Genomic DNA, 17,247 nt, shown 5'->3' with positions numbered 1-17,247 from the left:
GAAAAAAAAAAAAACCAGAACCAAGAAGCTTTGTTTCTTTTATGAGTTTTTTCCTAGTTGAAAACACTCAGCAGTGAGATCTTGTTCTGTATTTGTCCACTAAATTGGAGATACTCAACCTTATCATAGTCAGGAGGAAAACTCCTGTGACTTTTCCTCAAACATGTGCTAAGTTTAACAAAAAATACAGACAAATTAATGACATCAAAGGTAGAAACAGAGTGAAGGGATTTCAAACCCCTCAGCCTTTAAATTCTCTTCAAGTACATCCAGAAAATGCATAACTAAGTCCAGTAACGTATGACCAGCCAGTGTGGGAATTGAAAAAGCAGCCAAGTGAACAATATAAACCCACAGATATTAAACAGAAACAACCCACAGAATATTTTTGCATGATAAATAGCTTCATTTGCATATAGCCAGGGTACAAGCACAGCAGAGCCTCATGGAGGAACATTATTTTTACAAGGACAAGCCTCAATCGAGCTCTTTCTCCTCTGCTAATTGGGCTTTAAATTAAATGCAATGAGGTTGCTGGCATTCATCTAGCTGAACTATCTGAACTTCTCCATCCTACTATTTCATTTCCAATGACCACGATGCGGTCTTGGTGACTCGTTTCTTCCAAGGTGCAGAACTGATTGCTAGAGCCAGGTGGAGAATTTCTACCAAAAGGAAATTTTGAAGAAGAAAAAAATCCCCCTCAAAAGCAGCTCACCTCATCACACATATGATCACATTCTGAAACTCTCCTGCTGTTTATATGCAGATGGACTTGTTTTCTTCTCACCCACACTGATCCTGTCCCAAAAGCCTCCTTATTTGTAAGTCAGAGCAAAGTACAGAGTTTGATGCAAAACCCGCTGGAGACTATAGAGAGATTCTTACTGACTCTGTTCAGCTACTCAAGGTTTTATGTAGTGGGGAGTGAGTGTGGAAGAGCTCTTTTGCTTGTGTAACTATCGGAAGATGGAGTAATAGAGGACCATAGAGAAAAACAGGGAGAAGAAAGAGGGTAATGCCCAAAAACTGAAAGCAAATTCTCAAACACGTAATGACCCACAAGCTTCCCCTCACGCAGGTTGTCACAGTGCTTCCCATTGCAGGTGCCTGGTGAGAATATATGAAGAGTGTAATTAGAGCAGGATAGCTTGGCCCACTCTTTGCAGTGTGCACCCATTACTCGAATACAGTCACTGCCTCCCAGTTGTTGTGATCAGCCAGTACTCACCACGATAGCTGCCAGGATGGGCACCTGAATAATCCATTTTAAATTGCCAGCACTCAAGTCCCAACACCTGAGAAGAGATTGACATCCCATCAGGAAACCATTGGTTACAAAGACCAACAGACTCGGTGTCTCCTTGGGTAAATCCTCCCTGGAAAGCTGGGGTTTCTCCAAAGCCTGTTGGGTTGGAAAGGCCCAGCTCTAACCCTTCAAAGTAACCCCTTTTCTGCTGCCATTCAAAACTGAAACCCCTGGTAAGTGCATTTAAAGCTGTACTCTCTAGATGGTGGAACAGCTCTTTCTATAGACACCAGGACTGGTCTCCTCGGGACAGGGACCCACCCTTTCCCACTTCACTTTTTTAAGAGAAGAATATGCACTAAAAATAATTTGGTTTTTATGATAACAAAAGAGGCTATGATGGGCTTTGCACTGGCTGAAATGTCCTAATACCACCCCTCAGAATAAACCTGCACAGGTTTCCTTGGGGATCTGTCCTGCCAAATACATTGTGATATGGATAATTCTGTTTTTTCACAGGCAGATTCCGTGTACCTCCTTCAACCTTGCTCTCATAGTGAAATCCACAAAAGCCTTTATCTTCCTTATCCAAGTGAAGCCCTTATCCATGTGAAGACTGAAAGGGCAAGCTGTTGGTAGCATGCATGTTCACCTATGGTCTTCCATCTGCTGATGAGGGGCTGGACACTATTTCCTCCCAGGAGTTTTCAGCAGCCACGGAATAAGGTCACTTGGTGTTAATTACTCTGTTTGAACTCTATCCAACCACAGAGAGAGGAGTGCCACAGGCCTTTCTTTATCTGAGCCAGACAGCCTCCAGATGGCAGCTGCAGTTTTCATTTCATGGGCCAAACTCTGCCCAGGCAACCATTCAAGGAAAGTGAGAGACAGGGGCAGAGAAACCACTGGTGCTGACTGAAAGGCTGTACAAGGACAAGACTGTGCCAATGCAGATGCGTCATACTTCAGTAGCTGTGCTACCAAGTCTTTCCATGCCTACAGCTTAGGTTTTTACCCTTTGGAAAGAAGTCTCTTCCTAGGCAAAGCTATTTGTCTGCGGTCCCTTCAAATTTTGATAGCAAAGTTTTGGATGTAGATGAAACCTGTTCTGTGGTCGGCCCTGGGCTGTGTGGTACCAGGCATGCTACGGGTGCTTTCTTTAGCTTAATGGAAGAACATGTGGCCTTGAGGTGTTTGTGTAGGACCTAAGAAGTGGCTGATTTGGTATCTTTTTTCTGACGTTAACCAGAAATTGATATTTAAGGATAATTGGGCTAGAGGGTAATCATATTATTCCACAATAATTCTTCCAACAATCTGCAGTTCAGGATGACAGTACGTTACTGAGTGTTTAATATGTCTGGAGGAATTTATCTTCCACGAGTTTTTATGAATGCTTCTTAATCCTAAGTCCATGCTGGAATCCACATCTCCTGTAGCAAGGTGTTACAGCTTCACCTCCTCTGACTGCGCTGAACCTCCTATCTCCCAGTTTCATGGCATAATTTCCAGTTCCTCTACTGGAAGGAGAAGTGAATGACTCAACTCTACCGTGCTCTGCAGGTCATTCATTCATGATTCAGGCCGTTCCTGTCTCTGCCTGGCTATGAAAGAGTTTCCTTCAGCCCCATGGATAACAGCTGCAGGTGTTCACATTCATCCAATTCTGTAAAATTCTGAGAAGCCAGGAAAATTGCACCCATCTTAACCATATCAGTTTGCTAACTCACCTTAACAGTTTCCTAACGTCATAGCTGGAATTGATTCTGGCTTTGCCTGGTTCTTTTTTTTCCTTTTGATTCACCCTCAAAGTCACCTATGCCAAAAACCCCACAAAGGCATCACACAGGAAAGGGAGAAAAGAAAATCCAACCAGACTTACTCTGTGTCAGCTAGAGTGGCTCTCACGCTGGCCCACGCTGTAACAAATACAGCAGGGAGTCCTGCAAAGAAACACAGATCAGTGGGGTCACTATGGAGCTGAGGTCTCTATTAGCATAGGCTCAAGTGGAGAGGGATGGGGGACGGTGGAAGAAGAAGTTTTTAAATGTTCAGGCATAATCTGGACAAGGAATGTATGATCTCTGTTACTCAGTGTGTCACTGAGTGGCATGGCACAGTGGAAACAGGGTGCTGGTCAGATAAGATGATCTTAGTGATCTTTCCCAACTTTCACGATTCCATAATTCTATGATTCCATAATCTTGGTCTTCTAGATCTTCTGTAATACAGGTGTTATAATAGTAAACCATCCACAGGAAGGGAGCATTTTATGGAGGTCAAACTGCATGGTCTGGACATGTCCAGCCTACTGAAGTCTCCTGGCTCTCAAAACAGAGCAAATTGCTTTTCCAAGCTGCCAATCATGAGTGGTCTTGGCTCAAGCAACTTTCTGGTTCATGTTTAGAGATGCTCAGCTGGTCCAGGCCTGAGGAGGGCCATGAACTCGTCAGGATGAATCACCAAGTTCCTGTGACGTGTTTTGGCTCTGCTTTTTAGAGACACTGTAGGACTGTAGGCTGTAGGACTGGAGTGTTTATGGCTGCTCTAGTTAACCAATTCAATTAAAAGCAGAAACGGGTTTCATACAATGCATCATTCTGAATACATCTGTTCCTTTGCTTTGACTTCAAGGGAAGGTGGGCCTGGAATCAAGCTTGAAATGTATCACACAAAAAATGTCCTTGCATTGACAAAACCAGGTTTGGGCATGCCTTTGGCATCTTCCACTGTTCACACCTCCCAACCATCCCAAAAAACCCTCTGCAAGGCTCAAGCCATCCCTTCTGGGGATGGGGAACAGAGGTGAACAGGTGCAAGCTGTGTGGTATCACTTGGCCTCTAGGCTAAAACACAAGCCTTGTCCCATTTGATTTAAAAGAATGGATGAGGCTTTTAGTTCAAACTCACCCATAAGCTCTTACTGAACCTCTGTAAAAACTGCACTGCCCTCCGCTCTATGGATATAATAAATATTTTTCAGTGGTTATCAAGACAGTGCCTGACTATACACTGACCAGAGCAGTAAGAGGTAGTCATCAGCTGAAGGAGGAAATTTTGGAGGTGATTTTTTTTAAATTTTGTTTTGTTTTTATGAAATATCAAGGGCCTTTTCATAACTCCTGACTCTCTTCAAATTTTCTTTGCTCCATTTTGATTTTTACTGGCCTGGATGATTTAAAGACTCTGCTAAGTATGAGAAACTTGCTGTTAGAAGCAGACAAATGTTGGAATTCAGAGTAATACTTGCAGAATACTCTCGCCCAATGTTAGCTCCCAAAGGAACCATCCTCATTTCAGCTCAGTTACACTGGGCATCATCTTTTCCCTACAAAAAGTAAAAGAATCACCAATATCCAAGTGCAATCATCTTCTATTTATTTTTTTAGGGTCTAGTTCTGCTTTATTTGTACAACTGAGTCCCCTACTGGCTTCCCTTAAAAGGCAGGATCAAATCCACAGTAGCTTCCACAAATTCCAGAAGAATAACCCCTTTCAGGTGAAGGAAAAAAAAAAAAAATCACAAAATAAATAAAGGCGACATTTATCACCGATGACTGTAAATATGCTGTTCACAGTCTGAGCTCACTGGGGCTCGCCGTGCATAGGCACACGCTTAACTTTCAGCATGCACTTAAGTCTCATTAGAGTGCTTAAAGGCTTTCCTGACCACGGACGCTTTCCTGAGCTGGGGTGTGGGGCAGGGACGCCTGTCTCATACACACGTGTACAACGGGGCCGTTATCTTGGTTGGAACCTTTTAAATGCTACGGTAATATAAGAAAGCATAAATAATTAAACACAGAGCCTCACTCAGGTCCAGCGCAGCAGCACTGCCTACAAAGATACATTTATAAGGAATGCACCCTGCTTAACAATCTCCCGCGATGGAAAGAAAATACTTGACCCATAGCTCTGGGAACCCATGAGCATGCTGAAGATCAGGGCTTGGGGAGGTGATGATTTATTGTAACAAGCACCCTCTATTTCCTCCTCGCTGTTAAAAACCCACCTACAAAAAATACATGCGTGCACCAAACTCCTGGCTGAGCTACCAAAGGCTTGTATGTGTGTGCCTATGCTGATAACATTGGTGATATCCTCATTTCCATCAGCTGTCTGTGCTCAGAGATTTGCTGCCTTCCTCTAAGACTGCAGTGTTCACCCATTATGGGGATGCTCTAAATTTGAAAGATGGATTGTTTCAGAGATGGGATGCATTGGACACATACTTGTTCCACCCTAGTCTGTCCTGTACTTCAGAAAGGACACTGTTTCCATTCCTACTAATCCTGTGTTGTGTTCCAGCTTCCTAGCAACAATAAAACATACAGGAGAAGGTAATTACAGCTAAAAATCCCTACATGTGTATTTATTATGGGTTGCCACCTCCAACTGCTCAGGCAAGCTGAGGGAAAGGATCCTTGACATTTTCTGCAAGAGACACAAACTGAACTCCTGGCACCAGTTTTATTGCTACGTTTACCTTTGTGCATCTCAAACACAATCCTTTACTGTGATCATAAATATTCTTACACTTACAGAAAACAAAATGAGTCCTCTCTCTGCCCAGTTTTTAGATGGAGTTTTTAGTGGTGGGGTCACCATCCCTGGAGGGGTTCCAGAACCATGGAGCTATGGCACCTGGGGACATGGTCAGTGGGCATGGTAGGGTGGGTTGGATTGCATCTGGTGATTTTAGTGGTCTTTTCCAGCCTTAGTGATTCTATGTTTCTGTGATTTCTAGATTCTCTCCACGTCAAAACAGCATGTGGATTTTGGACCAGCAGATAATTTCTAGAGTTCGACCACTTTTTCCCACTCTGGTAATCCAGTCCATAAGTTGGCAGAGTCAGAAGGCCCAGCTTTCCCTTCAGCAATTCTCTTACTTTCAGAGAGGGATCACTAACTCCTAGGTATCTCCATGTGACAGCAATATCCTGGGATGAACCATCCCTGCTGCTGAGCATCCACAGCACCCACAGTCAGGAGAACCATTAACCAGAACACCAGGACTGAGCACACCTCCAAGTCAGGCATCTAAATGTACCCTCAAGCAAGCAAGTGCCCATGAGGAAACAGCTCTGCAAGAAAGAAAGCCATTGGTGATTAAATGCATCCTGCCAACCCTCTAAAGGAAGGATAGCATGTCTCCGAAAAGCCTGTGATCTCCTTATTGGCTGTGTGTATTAACAGATGCAGGAGCAGATGGGTGCATTTGTGTCCTCCCCATGCCTACAAACACCATGTGCATGGCTGGGCGGCGATGCCGTGAGTGACTTCTACAGAATCCACATTGTATGCGCTGTGCATTTCCAGTCAACACACACAGTGTGTACAATGCAGGTGCTATATAGTCAGGTATGGAACAGGCTGCCCAGGAAAGTGATGGAGTTGCCATCCCTGGAGGTATTTAAGGGATGTATGGACGTGGTAGTGTTGGGTGGATGATTGGACTTGGGGTTCTTAGGGGTATTTTCCAACCTGCATGATTCTGTGGTTCTATGATCTCCCTATCATACAGAAAAATTGCAAACCTCAACCTAGACAAAGGCTGGTGGTCAACCCAGCCACTTTTCTTGCGTGTTCACGATGGATATGTCTTCTGGCACATAGGTAAATCGTGCATATATCAAAAGTGCAAGTAAGAGAGGCGGCTGCAAAGTGTCTGCTGAGAGAAGAAAACTTATAAATAAAGACCTTATGCAAACCTGGAGAAATCTGGTCTCTGTTCCCTGCTATTTGAGAACCTTCCTGAGTAACAGTGAGTGTTTTCTCAGTCACTGTCTTTCAAAGTCTCCTCATCTCAAACTGGACCAACAACACTTTCGTATGCGTCTTGCTTTGGTGAGGACAAGTACTTTCAGGCAAGGATGATCTTTGTGGAGATAGATGTGTAAGGCTTCCCATCATGTTTCAAGTTGGATATTAGGAGAAATTTCTTCTCAAGAAAGAGTGCTAATACACTGGCACAGGTTGCCCAGGGAGGTGGTGGAGTCCCTAGAGGTATACAAGGAATATGGAGATGTGGCACTGAGGGACGTGGTTAGTGGGTATGGTTGGGGTTGGATTTGGTGATCTTAAAGGTCTTTTTCCAGCCTTAATATGATTCTGTGATTCTATGATCATGAGGTTTTGGACCTGAGCACTTCTAACAACAACCCATGGATCTGTTGGTCTTGTTTAGGTCTTCCTGCAGTGCTCACTTGTAGCTGAAAGCTAGTGCAGTCCAGCCAGAGGAATTAACGTGGTGTGAAGGAAAAATGCCAGTGGAATCAGCTTGGGTTTTCTGGCTATTGGTCATGCTTCTTAGACTTCCTTCATAAAACAGCTGCATGGAACTTGAAGACTGCTGGGGAATTTATTGTTACCCATAATACCATTATTTATTTTTTTGTGTTGGGTTCTGGCAAGAAACACTTTCCTTTCTGCCATCGGTGCCTCCTTTGCAACTGCATGAAGGGCGCAGCTAACTTCCATGGAGCTGTGCTCCTTTGTGCCAGTGAGAATGTGGATTGAAAAGACCCGACTGAAACCTTTGGGTCTGGCATCAAAGGCCAACTATATGTTCTGGTTTCTGCTGTAGACTGGAAATAAGCTGTTGTCGGGTGATCTTTTCTTCCCCTCACCTTGCAAATTTCCAAAAGGGATAAATCCTCCCTTGTTTATTGTTGCACAAGCAATAATAATAATAATAATAATAAAATAAAAATAAAAAAATTTAAAAAAATTAAAATCCCAGTTTGGGGGGAAAATGTATTTTCTATGCCTCTGTGGAATGTCATAATAATTTATCGCCAATTCTCTGTCCTTCACTGCTGTGGTATGGGCAGGATCCAGTGCCCGCTGCAGGGAACTGGAGTTTTTCCACTGACTCCAGTGGCTCTTGGATTGTGTTGCCCTTTCCAGTGCCCAAAAGCTATCAAAGCAATACGTTTGTGTGGGTGTGCGTGTGTACGTTATCATGCTAATCAAAACAAAGTGAAAACAAATGCAACGGGAGGGATCCTATCTTCTCATTCCAGAGGAATTTAAATGAAGCAACCTCAAACCTTTGGAAGCACACAGATGATTGGTGTTATGACAGGTGTGACTTCAGCTTTGTGGTCGCACTGATAAAATGATTATGCTCTGGCAGTGGTTGGAAGAATTAATGAGAGGAACCCATGGCTGTTAGACTGTTTCCTTTGGCTACGTTATGAGCAGCATCAAGTAGGTTTTTCTTGTTAAACATAGGGCATTATTTTTCAGCTGATTCCCCCTCATCCAGAATTTGCTCTGGGGAACTGCTTCTCCAAGTTTTCTCCATACTGTGCAGCAACATTTTCTGAGAAGCAAATTTTATGTAGCTTGAAGGTTTGGAAGAAGGTGTGAGGTTTTGTTTATTTGTTCTGTCTTAAAAAAGAATATTCTCTGTCTCAGAGCAAATAAGGTAAGAAATGCTCTGTCCCCCAAATCTCTCTACTTATTCATATACCCACAAACTGACAGATTGGATAGGACTCAGCTTTGTCTGAGAGATGGAGCCCACTCTGGTCTCACATTGTGCCTCCCACCCTTTTGAGGCAGCACTGCTTGTTTCTGGCCTAGGAACACAAGGTTACAAAGGAGCTTTTGGGCAAGGAGAAAGGCTGGAGAGAGCCCTGCAGGCTGATGAATCACTTGCATCTATACAGCATGGTTCAAGTCAGAAGGGACCATTAAAGGTCACCTAGTCCAACTCAAAGCAAAAAAGTGTCATCCTCCCTAAACTCAGATTTGTACCATCATCTGGTTTGCGTGGAGCTCTGCTGTTACATACGGTGCCAAAGCAAAATATCAGCCTGCCATTCATTTCCTGGAGCCCTTCTTAATATTTCTCCATGTTACACATCCACCATTTCTTCCTGTGTTCACAGACTGTGGATGCCTATGCCGTGCTTTGCCCAAATTTTTAGGTGTGCCACGGTTCATTCAGCACCCAAAAGCTTGGGTTTTCTTCTGGAAGAGGTCATGCCCTGGAATGGGGATGGTGTAGCACACACACACTTCTTTTGTTCTAAAATATAGTCAGGATGTGGCCAGGCGCATTTTGGAGCCTGAAGCTGGGAAGTGACCTGGGCCATATAGTTTAGAGGTAACCATGGGTATCCCTAAGCAGGTTTTTCCTGCTGTAAGCTCCATTGTAGACTCACACCCCATCATTTGTAGCTGTGTCCTTCAGGATCATCTAATATATTTCCTGTTCTCCTTTCCAGTCAGCATGCTCCAGACAACGGTGGGCAGTGTTTTTATTGTCCTCATCCTACCCACACCTCGTAACTCCTTGCAAGCCAAAGTTTATGCCAGAAGTGAACAAAAAGCACATTCTCATCTGAAGTGCCTGTGCCCCTCAATGCCTCCCACTAATGAGCACCCCCTCTGCACCCACATCCCTTACTCCATGAAAAGATGCCTGGGTTAAAAGGAAAATGAAAAAAAGGTTTCCCCACAAACTGCAGGCTTCCACTGGTGTTCCAGCATATGCAAAACCTCAGGAGCTTTTTACAGCCACTGAGACCAGAGGTAGGAAACTAGAGTTGAGCTCTGCTGTTGTGAGAAGATGCTCACAGCTTTGTGCAGCTTTCCGACCCCTCCAGCTCAATGCTGGTTTCTCAGTGAGAGGCACTTGGCAGAGTTGGGGATAACTCAGAGAATGCACTAAAAGCAGCTCACATGCATGCATTTGCTGCCCTGGAAAGATGGTAAGATGTCTCCAAACCCTGAGTGATCCTTCCAGAGATCCTGGAAGTACCACTGTGTGAATACCATAATTCAGAAGTGATAAAGGATTCATGACAGAGCTCATTGTCCTTGCAAGAGCCACCGTATCTACTTACCCCAGCCAAATAACGTGAATCCCCAGAGATACTTCTTCTCTGAGAAAAAAGCCATGAAGATGAGGCTGTGGAGATAGAGCCCTTCCACCAGAATCCAGTAGTAATTGGTTGCCAGGAAGTAGAGGAAGAAGGTAACTGCTACTTTGCAACCCACCTGCAATGACCACAGAAAGACGGGGTTAGAAACACAGTGTGAAATTTTGTTCTACATAAATCCATATTTGCCAAGATGGGCTGAGAAGCAAGGAGAAAGGAAGAAATAAATCAGAACATTCTCCAGCAGAGTTTTTACAAGGAAGAGCATTAGTGAAGGGAGAGATGAACAATTGAGAAGAAAGCTCCTCAGCTTGACACCATGACCTCAATATCAAGTCCTCAAGAAGCATCTAGATGACATTCTCACGCATATGGTCTGATTTTTGGATTGTCCTACATGGAGCCAGAAGCTGGACTCAGTGATCCTCATGGGTCATTTCCAACTTGGGATATTTAATAACTCCATGATTCTAGGTGAGCAAGGATGTGTAGAAGGGCTGGGACACAGGTGGGTGGATAGTGAACTGACACTCCTCCCCAAACCCGGAGACGAGAGGTTCACCCACTTCCTAGAGTTTCTGTGCCTTATCCTTTTCCTATGACTCATGGCCATGACAACAAAAGGACTGTGACCAAGTCATCCTGGGCTGAGTGACCTGGTGCAAGTCACCTCACCTGGGCTTACCATCACCTGGAAGTGTGACTTCTTCCAGAGCCCATGGAGGGATTTCACCCCAAATATCAAGGCATTTTCTGCACAGATCTACAAGGTGGGAAACCTAGCAGGTCCCTGATTTTTGATGGGAATATTAGCTGGCCTCTCACTTCACACTGAACTACAATCCTTCACTTACGAGAGAGGAAAACTCAGTACTCCCCTGTCCTTTTGGCAGAGTGGGGTAAAATTACCCTTGTACCAACATTCCTCACTCCAAATAGAGGAAAACTGCAAAGTGAGGATGCTGTATGTGCTTAACTGATACAAAGGGACACATGATGCCTTCTTTTGCAAACGTGGGAAAAAGTGAGATGGAATAGAATGAAGATAAATTTAAAAAATCCCATCCAATCTTAACAATAACTTCTATATTCATTAAAAATCACCATCTACTCCCACACAGAGAGTGTCAGACAGAAATTGCAGAGCTTCCACTCCTTTTTTGGAAACATAATAAATGTACTGATTGTCGCCTTCATCACTTGTTTGCTTGTTGGTTCATCAGAATGGGAAATGCTATTTATTTGCTAATATCCCTAATAACTTTTCTGGCCCAAGGAGAAACAGAGAACAATGCAGTGAAATATTTTGTGTTCTTTTGACAAGGAGAATGCACTGAAGTGCACTGAGCACTCTGATCAGAGTCACTGAAATAATGAAACAGATTTCTGAAGCAAGAAGAAAACATGCTACAAATTTCCATTTCAGAGCTCTTAGGCACACGCTAGCAAACGTTTCAGGTGCTGATTTTGTAATAAGCCGTGATCTCTCCTATTGATAACCTGAAGCAATTTGGAGGGATGCTCCAAAGCAGAGCACAACTGGCCATGTGAGCATCAAGGTCTCAGAAGCTTATCTCAGTTGGCTATTTACAAAATGAGATGTGCAGACTAACACAGAGTCACAGGCACAGCTCCCTGGAGGGGTCTGTGGCATGACAGCTGTCTTTGGAGAAGCAGTTAGTACCGTCTGCTGCGGGACAACTGCTGTGATTACTGCCACTGAACAAACACCAGACAATAGGGCTGTTTGTAGCCAGGTCCCTGGCAGTAGCATGGGCTGTGAAACACACTTGTGAAGCCAAATGAATACACAGGCACAAAGCTTGTGCTGTGAGTGGCGATGCCTCGTTGGTGGAGGTGCTCTACTAGTCTGTTTGAGATAGCTCTAATTTCTTTTTAATTATTTTTGTGCATTCAAGTTAATATTTGATCTTAATAAAAATCTCTCCCGTCTCTGTAGCATCCAGCAGTTTGTGGATAGCAAGGATCAGTCACGGGAGGTCTATGGTGAGACCAGAGACAAGGGGAGTAGGCAGCTTCAGCAGGTGGGGACAATTTTGAATTCTGAGGATAGGCTTCAACCCAACAACCACATGGACAATGCAGATGTCTCCATCTGAGCCATCTGTGCTGTGAAGAGACACAAGTACTCTGAAGTCAAGTTCACCTGACCTCACTTAAGTTTTTACTATGGGATGTGATGAATCGTGCTCTTTACCGTTTGCGTTGATCTGATTTCCTTTGACCATAGAGGAAAGTGGAGTTGACAAGAGTGAATGAAGATATGTCGTTTGCAGACATCTGCTTTTATGCAGATGAATCCTATCCTTTCTCTTGTGATTGTGGGCAAACTCTCCACTGACTCTTCTAAGAAGTCTTTTCCATCATCAGATCAGAGATGGAAGTGATCAACTAGTCGTGGTTTGATACAAAGCTAGAGGAAGGTGAGATATCTACTACTGACTCTCTTCTTCATGAAATAGCTCCACTCCAACCTTGGAATTAGCACCAAAAGTCTTTCAAGACACCAAGAATCGTAGAGCCATTTGAGTTGGAAGGGACCCTGAAAGGCCATCTAGTCCAATTCCCCCTGCAATGTACAGGGACACCCACAGCTCCATCAGGTGCTCAGAGCCCCATCCAGCCTGACCTTGACTGTCTGCAGGGAGAGGACATCCACCTGTCTGGGCAACCTGTGCAAAGCCCCGGGTGTTAGTTTGATGGTACAGATGTTATAGCACATTACAGCACAATATTGCCTCTATGGCTCATACAGAGAGGAACTCCAAGTGGAAAATCAGCCAAATACCCACTGCAGTAATAGTGGGTAATGGTCCAATGCCTTGCTGAAAGGAGTGAGGCATTGGACGGAAAGGTATGAGGCTGCTGTAGTGATACTCACAAACTGTGACTTATCTGCTGGAGGTGCTTCAGTTATGGATTTCAGGTCTTCCTCAGAAATCCGCTCCATCTCCTCCAAGGCTGACCCAGAGTACAAGACGGCGTCCTTCACGAAGATGCTCACAGCTCTCAACATGAAGGAGACAAACAGGTGCATGTGGATGTAGTTTCTAGTGCAATGCAAACGCCTGGCATGGAGCAAAGAGAAGAGTTGGAGTAGGTTAGCCTATCTGTTAGATAGATTGAGGGTCACCTCTGCTTCTTGAGAGCCCCACACCATTGACTTTGCATTAGGTCAACATGGTACCCATACTCATTTCACAGAATCATAGAATCAGGCAACCATACAACGGTTGGGTTGGAAGGGACATTAAAGCCCATCCAGTTCCACCCCTTTGCTGTGGGCTGGTTGCCCCCTACTAGATCAGGCTGCTCAGGGCCTCATCCAAACTGGTCATGAGCAGCTCCAGGGATGGGGCAAAGCTCTTGTTTCTCACTAGGAACTTCTGGCAAGAAACAAAGATGCATTTTGCTTCTATTGGGCTGAGATGGTGAGGATGCATGCAGTGGGCTGTGTGCTGTGAGTCTACAGCTAGAGGATGCAGTGAGCCATCATCAGCTGTGCAGTGTACAGGGCATGAGCATCCTTGTATGCAGCATGTGCACAGCGTTCAGTGCACGTGCCATAAGTGTGCATCAGACATGTAGTTGTTTTCCCAGATGTACAGGCATCAGGCAGGATACGTGCACAGCTCTCACTGATACTAAAGCTCTGTCCCTCTCACAGGTGACTCTTCCAAGAACACCACTCCTCTCATAGAGTTAAATCTGCATTTAAAGATTTCACTTATCTATCTGCATTTTGTGCAGAGGAAATGGGCTGCAAATATTGCTGAGCTTGAGGACAATAAAAACCTTGCAGAGTGTCCTGTAGCATAAACTGCTTATTTTGGTGCCCATGCCTAATTCCATGCTGGGGAATCTACGTTGTGCTGGGTTGTTTCCTCTGATTGCCATTGGAGACATTATCCACTGGTGGAAATGCTGAACAGTTCTGGGGCTTCACCCCAGCAGTGGCTGCATTGCAGCTGCAGGTCAATGACCCCACAAATGCTGATTGTAAAGCGCTTTAAGATCCTTTTGGGGGAAAAGCTGGATGGTAAGAAGTGAATTGGACACAGATCCATAAGGTGTGTTTTAGAAGCAGTGATCTTGACTCTGGGGAGAAGAGTGAGCACGAATCAGTGAATGGATTTATACCCTCTTAAATCCCCAGCTCTAACATGAGAAACAAATATGATTGCACAAATAAAAAACATGTTCTTTCTCTTTTGGGAGACCTTGTCACGGTAATAACATTGTTTCCTGTACTATTATAGTCCAAGTTAAGCTAAGTGGGATTGCTGAGGTATAAATGAAGATGATCTTTGATCCCTGCACTTTAAATGTAGGCAGTGAATCTCTGGATTATACATTAACTGGAATAAAGTCTGGCGTGGCTGCTGCTTCAATCCTTGCGCCAAAGATTATCTCCACCTTCCTAGTATGGGCTAGGAGATGACAAAGTGATGCTTCTTGAAGCTAGGAGCATTAAATATTTTATTAGTCTTGCCAGCATCATGCAGAAAATTGAAAAAAGAAGAAAGGGTTGAGAGGGCAGGAGATTGCTGGCCTTGTGGGGTATGGTTGGGTTTTAGGATCATGCCTCCAGGAGGGGTCTGCAGCCCACTCTACCTTCCTTGTATATTTCACAAGCTCAGGCATTGGGATGCCTTGCTATCCAAGCAAACCGTTTCAGCCTCCTTTTGCTCACTACAGAGGGGTCTGAGCACTTACAGAGCCAAAGGATACATGTTTTATACCAGCTGGTACATCCCCGGGGTTTAGCCTATGCTTGCATGGTGGTAGCTGCCAGTTTCATCTGCAGACACCAAATAGCTGTTTGTTGCATGGAGAACTTCCCTTTGCAGCTGCTGTCTGGGTCCTGCTATCTGCCATGAGAAGTGACTGCCAGCAGCCAAAGGGAGGAAAATGTGGGGCTTGTGGCACTGGGACCTGGGGGTCAGAGCCCTGCTCTACCTGCTCACCAGATATGGGTACCCAAAGGACAAGTTTTTGCTGTGAACCATAGAATCACAGAATCATAGAATAGTTTGGGTCGGAAGGAACTTCAAACAGTATCCAGTTCCAAGCCCCTGCTGTAGGCAGGGTTGCCAACCACTAAATCAGGCACCAGATCAGTTTGCCCACGCCCCATTCAGCTTGGTCCTGAATACCTCCAGGGATGAGGCATTCAAAAATCTCTGTTAATGAGACTTTCATTCTGCCTCTGGTTATGATGGTAGCAAAAAACATGCAAAAGCCAGCTCAATGGGCAGGATGGTGCAGGTTCAAGCCGATATTTAGGGACTTACATCCCTTGGACAGTGGAGAGGGCAGGCAGAAGAGCAAGTGGTCATCTGTAGCTCTCCAGGAACTGGAGCAGAATGGGGAGAATGAATGACTCTGTCTAAGACTTTTATATGGCCAGGGTTCCCTTCAACTAGTCCCTCCTTCAATAAAGTTTGGGTTTAGAGTGGCATTTCCCTTACAAAACCTTAACCACCTAAAAATTACCCATCTAACTCAAGGACAATTAGGAACAGAAAATTCTACATGGTATTCCAAATCAGACAAGTCTCTTCCTGGAGGTGTTTCACTTCCCATTTGTTATAAATCTGGTCTACAAAACTCCATTGCAGACAATGGGAAGAAGTTCAAACATCCCTCCCCTCATCCCCCAGAAGTTTGACCTAAGTGGGTCTAACGCAGCCCAAAGCACAGATGCAACCCTTTGCCATCCCAATTTTATCCTTTAGGAAAGCCCAAGGCTTTTCTAGTCCAGCGATAACTCGCTTAGGTAAAAACAGAGCCGCCTACCTGAAGTATCCCAGGATAAGGACAGCAACTGTGAGGGATCCCAGAGAGATGGAGTATCCAACAGTATAAATCAAATAGAGGCGATCAAAGACCTCCTGCAGTACAAATGATGGAAAAAATAGCGTCACATTAGAACGCGCCCTCCTGCATCGTAACACATCCACTGTAGCAGTACAGAGATTCAGGCTGTTGTACCTGTTGGGGTAGATCTCTGGGCTTGGGAAACCTTGGGCAATCACACCTGATGTCATCTTTTGGACATTACAGCAGCTTGGAAAGTGAAATTTCTCTTTCCTAATGGCTGGGGGGAGCTGTGATTTTTGCAATGGAATTGTGATGAAGATGGGAGTTTTGCAGCATTTTCATCCCAAAGGAACCCAAAGCGCCTTACAAACTCTCAGCCAAATCCAGAGATCACTTGTCAATTTTTGCTCAAACAGAAGCCCACCGACCTGGGATTTTTGATGGAAGAGCAAAATTTAGCTGTAGGGCTGTGCCATACTATTGCTGATTGTCTGATGGGCAGGCTGGTGGAATGTCATCTTACCACGGAAAACATATGGAGGGCATATTTTGGCTCAGGCTTGTGAGAAGAAATCAATTCCATTTGTGTTTTTAATCTAAAGCACCCTATGACTATGGTTATCCAATGTAGACACAACTTTACCTGGCCAAAATCCCATTGGAAATGGTCCTGTTCACAGAAGAACTCAGCCATTAATCCTGCAGTGTTAGCTGCCTTGCCCCTCTATGCTTTAGAGCTGAGCCTAGAAACTCTTGGCTTTCCATTAGATTTTGAGATGTTTTCCTTCATTCGGTAGCGGGGGCATGTGTCTTAACGTGAGGCTTACTGAACACATCTGCCTGAAAAGGGTTAAAATGCTTGCCCCATCCTGGCTTGTACTGCCTTTCATCATCTGAACTCAGAAATAAACTCAAAAGAAACCAACCAATTCAGCATCTTTCTCCTCATTCCCTCCTCCTCCACCCCCCGCCTTTCCCTCACCCCACCCGCTGGGCTGCAATAACATTCGTAACACGGGGTTCTGAATGACAGCTCTGATTTTGATTTGAGGCTAGCAACGCTGTCCTGGAATGCAAAACCTCAGCCCTATTACATCAGAATCCCCAGATATGTGAATGTTTCTTTGCGGTTTCCATTGGTAGAGTGGTGTGCTTGCCAATGTTAATCCTACTGTGGATGTGTGCGCATGTATATATGTATGTGTGGGGACAGCAGGCACTAAAAAGTGAATATGAGGAGGTTGGAGAGTTTTAGGAAAA

General features: G+C 44.6%; 1 protein-coding gene across 4 annotated transcripts in view; it reads right to left on the bottom strand.

Annotated features, from left to right (window-relative positions):
* PTH1R (parathyroid hormone 1 receptor) overlaps window positions 1-17,247 on the bottom strand; it is a 110,025-nt gene that overhangs the window by 15,750 nt on the left and 77,028 nt on the right. For all 4 annotated transcript variants that reach the window (XM_010712289.3, XM_019616202.2, XM_031553829.1 and 1 more), the window contains exons 5-9: window positions 15,964-16,058; window positions 13,046-13,232; window positions 10,108-10,261; window positions 3,132-3,192; window positions 1,232-1,298 (exon numbers count right to left, since the gene is read on the bottom strand). In XM_010712289.3, coding sequence (XP_010710591.1) covers window positions 1,232-1,298; window positions 3,132-3,192; window positions 10,108-10,261; window positions 13,046-13,232; window positions 15,964-16,058 — 564 coding nt within the window. The remainder of the gene's footprint in view (window positions 1-1,231; window positions 1,299-3,131; window positions 3,193-10,107; window positions 10,262-13,045; window positions 13,233-15,963; window positions 16,059-17,247) is intronic.

The sequence above is a fragment of the Meleagris gallopavo genome, chromosome 6 (assembly GCF_000146605.3).
Source record: "Meleagris gallopavo isolate NT-WF06-2002-E0010 breed Aviagen turkey brand Nicholas breeding stock chromosome 6, Turkey_5.1, whole genome shotgun sequence".
Classification (NCBI taxonomy): Eukaryota; Metazoa; Chordata; class Aves; order Galliformes; family Phasianidae; genus Meleagris; species Meleagris gallopavo.
Note: the sequence above shows the minus strand (reverse complement) of the source record. Positions and strands in the feature narration are given on the sequence as shown.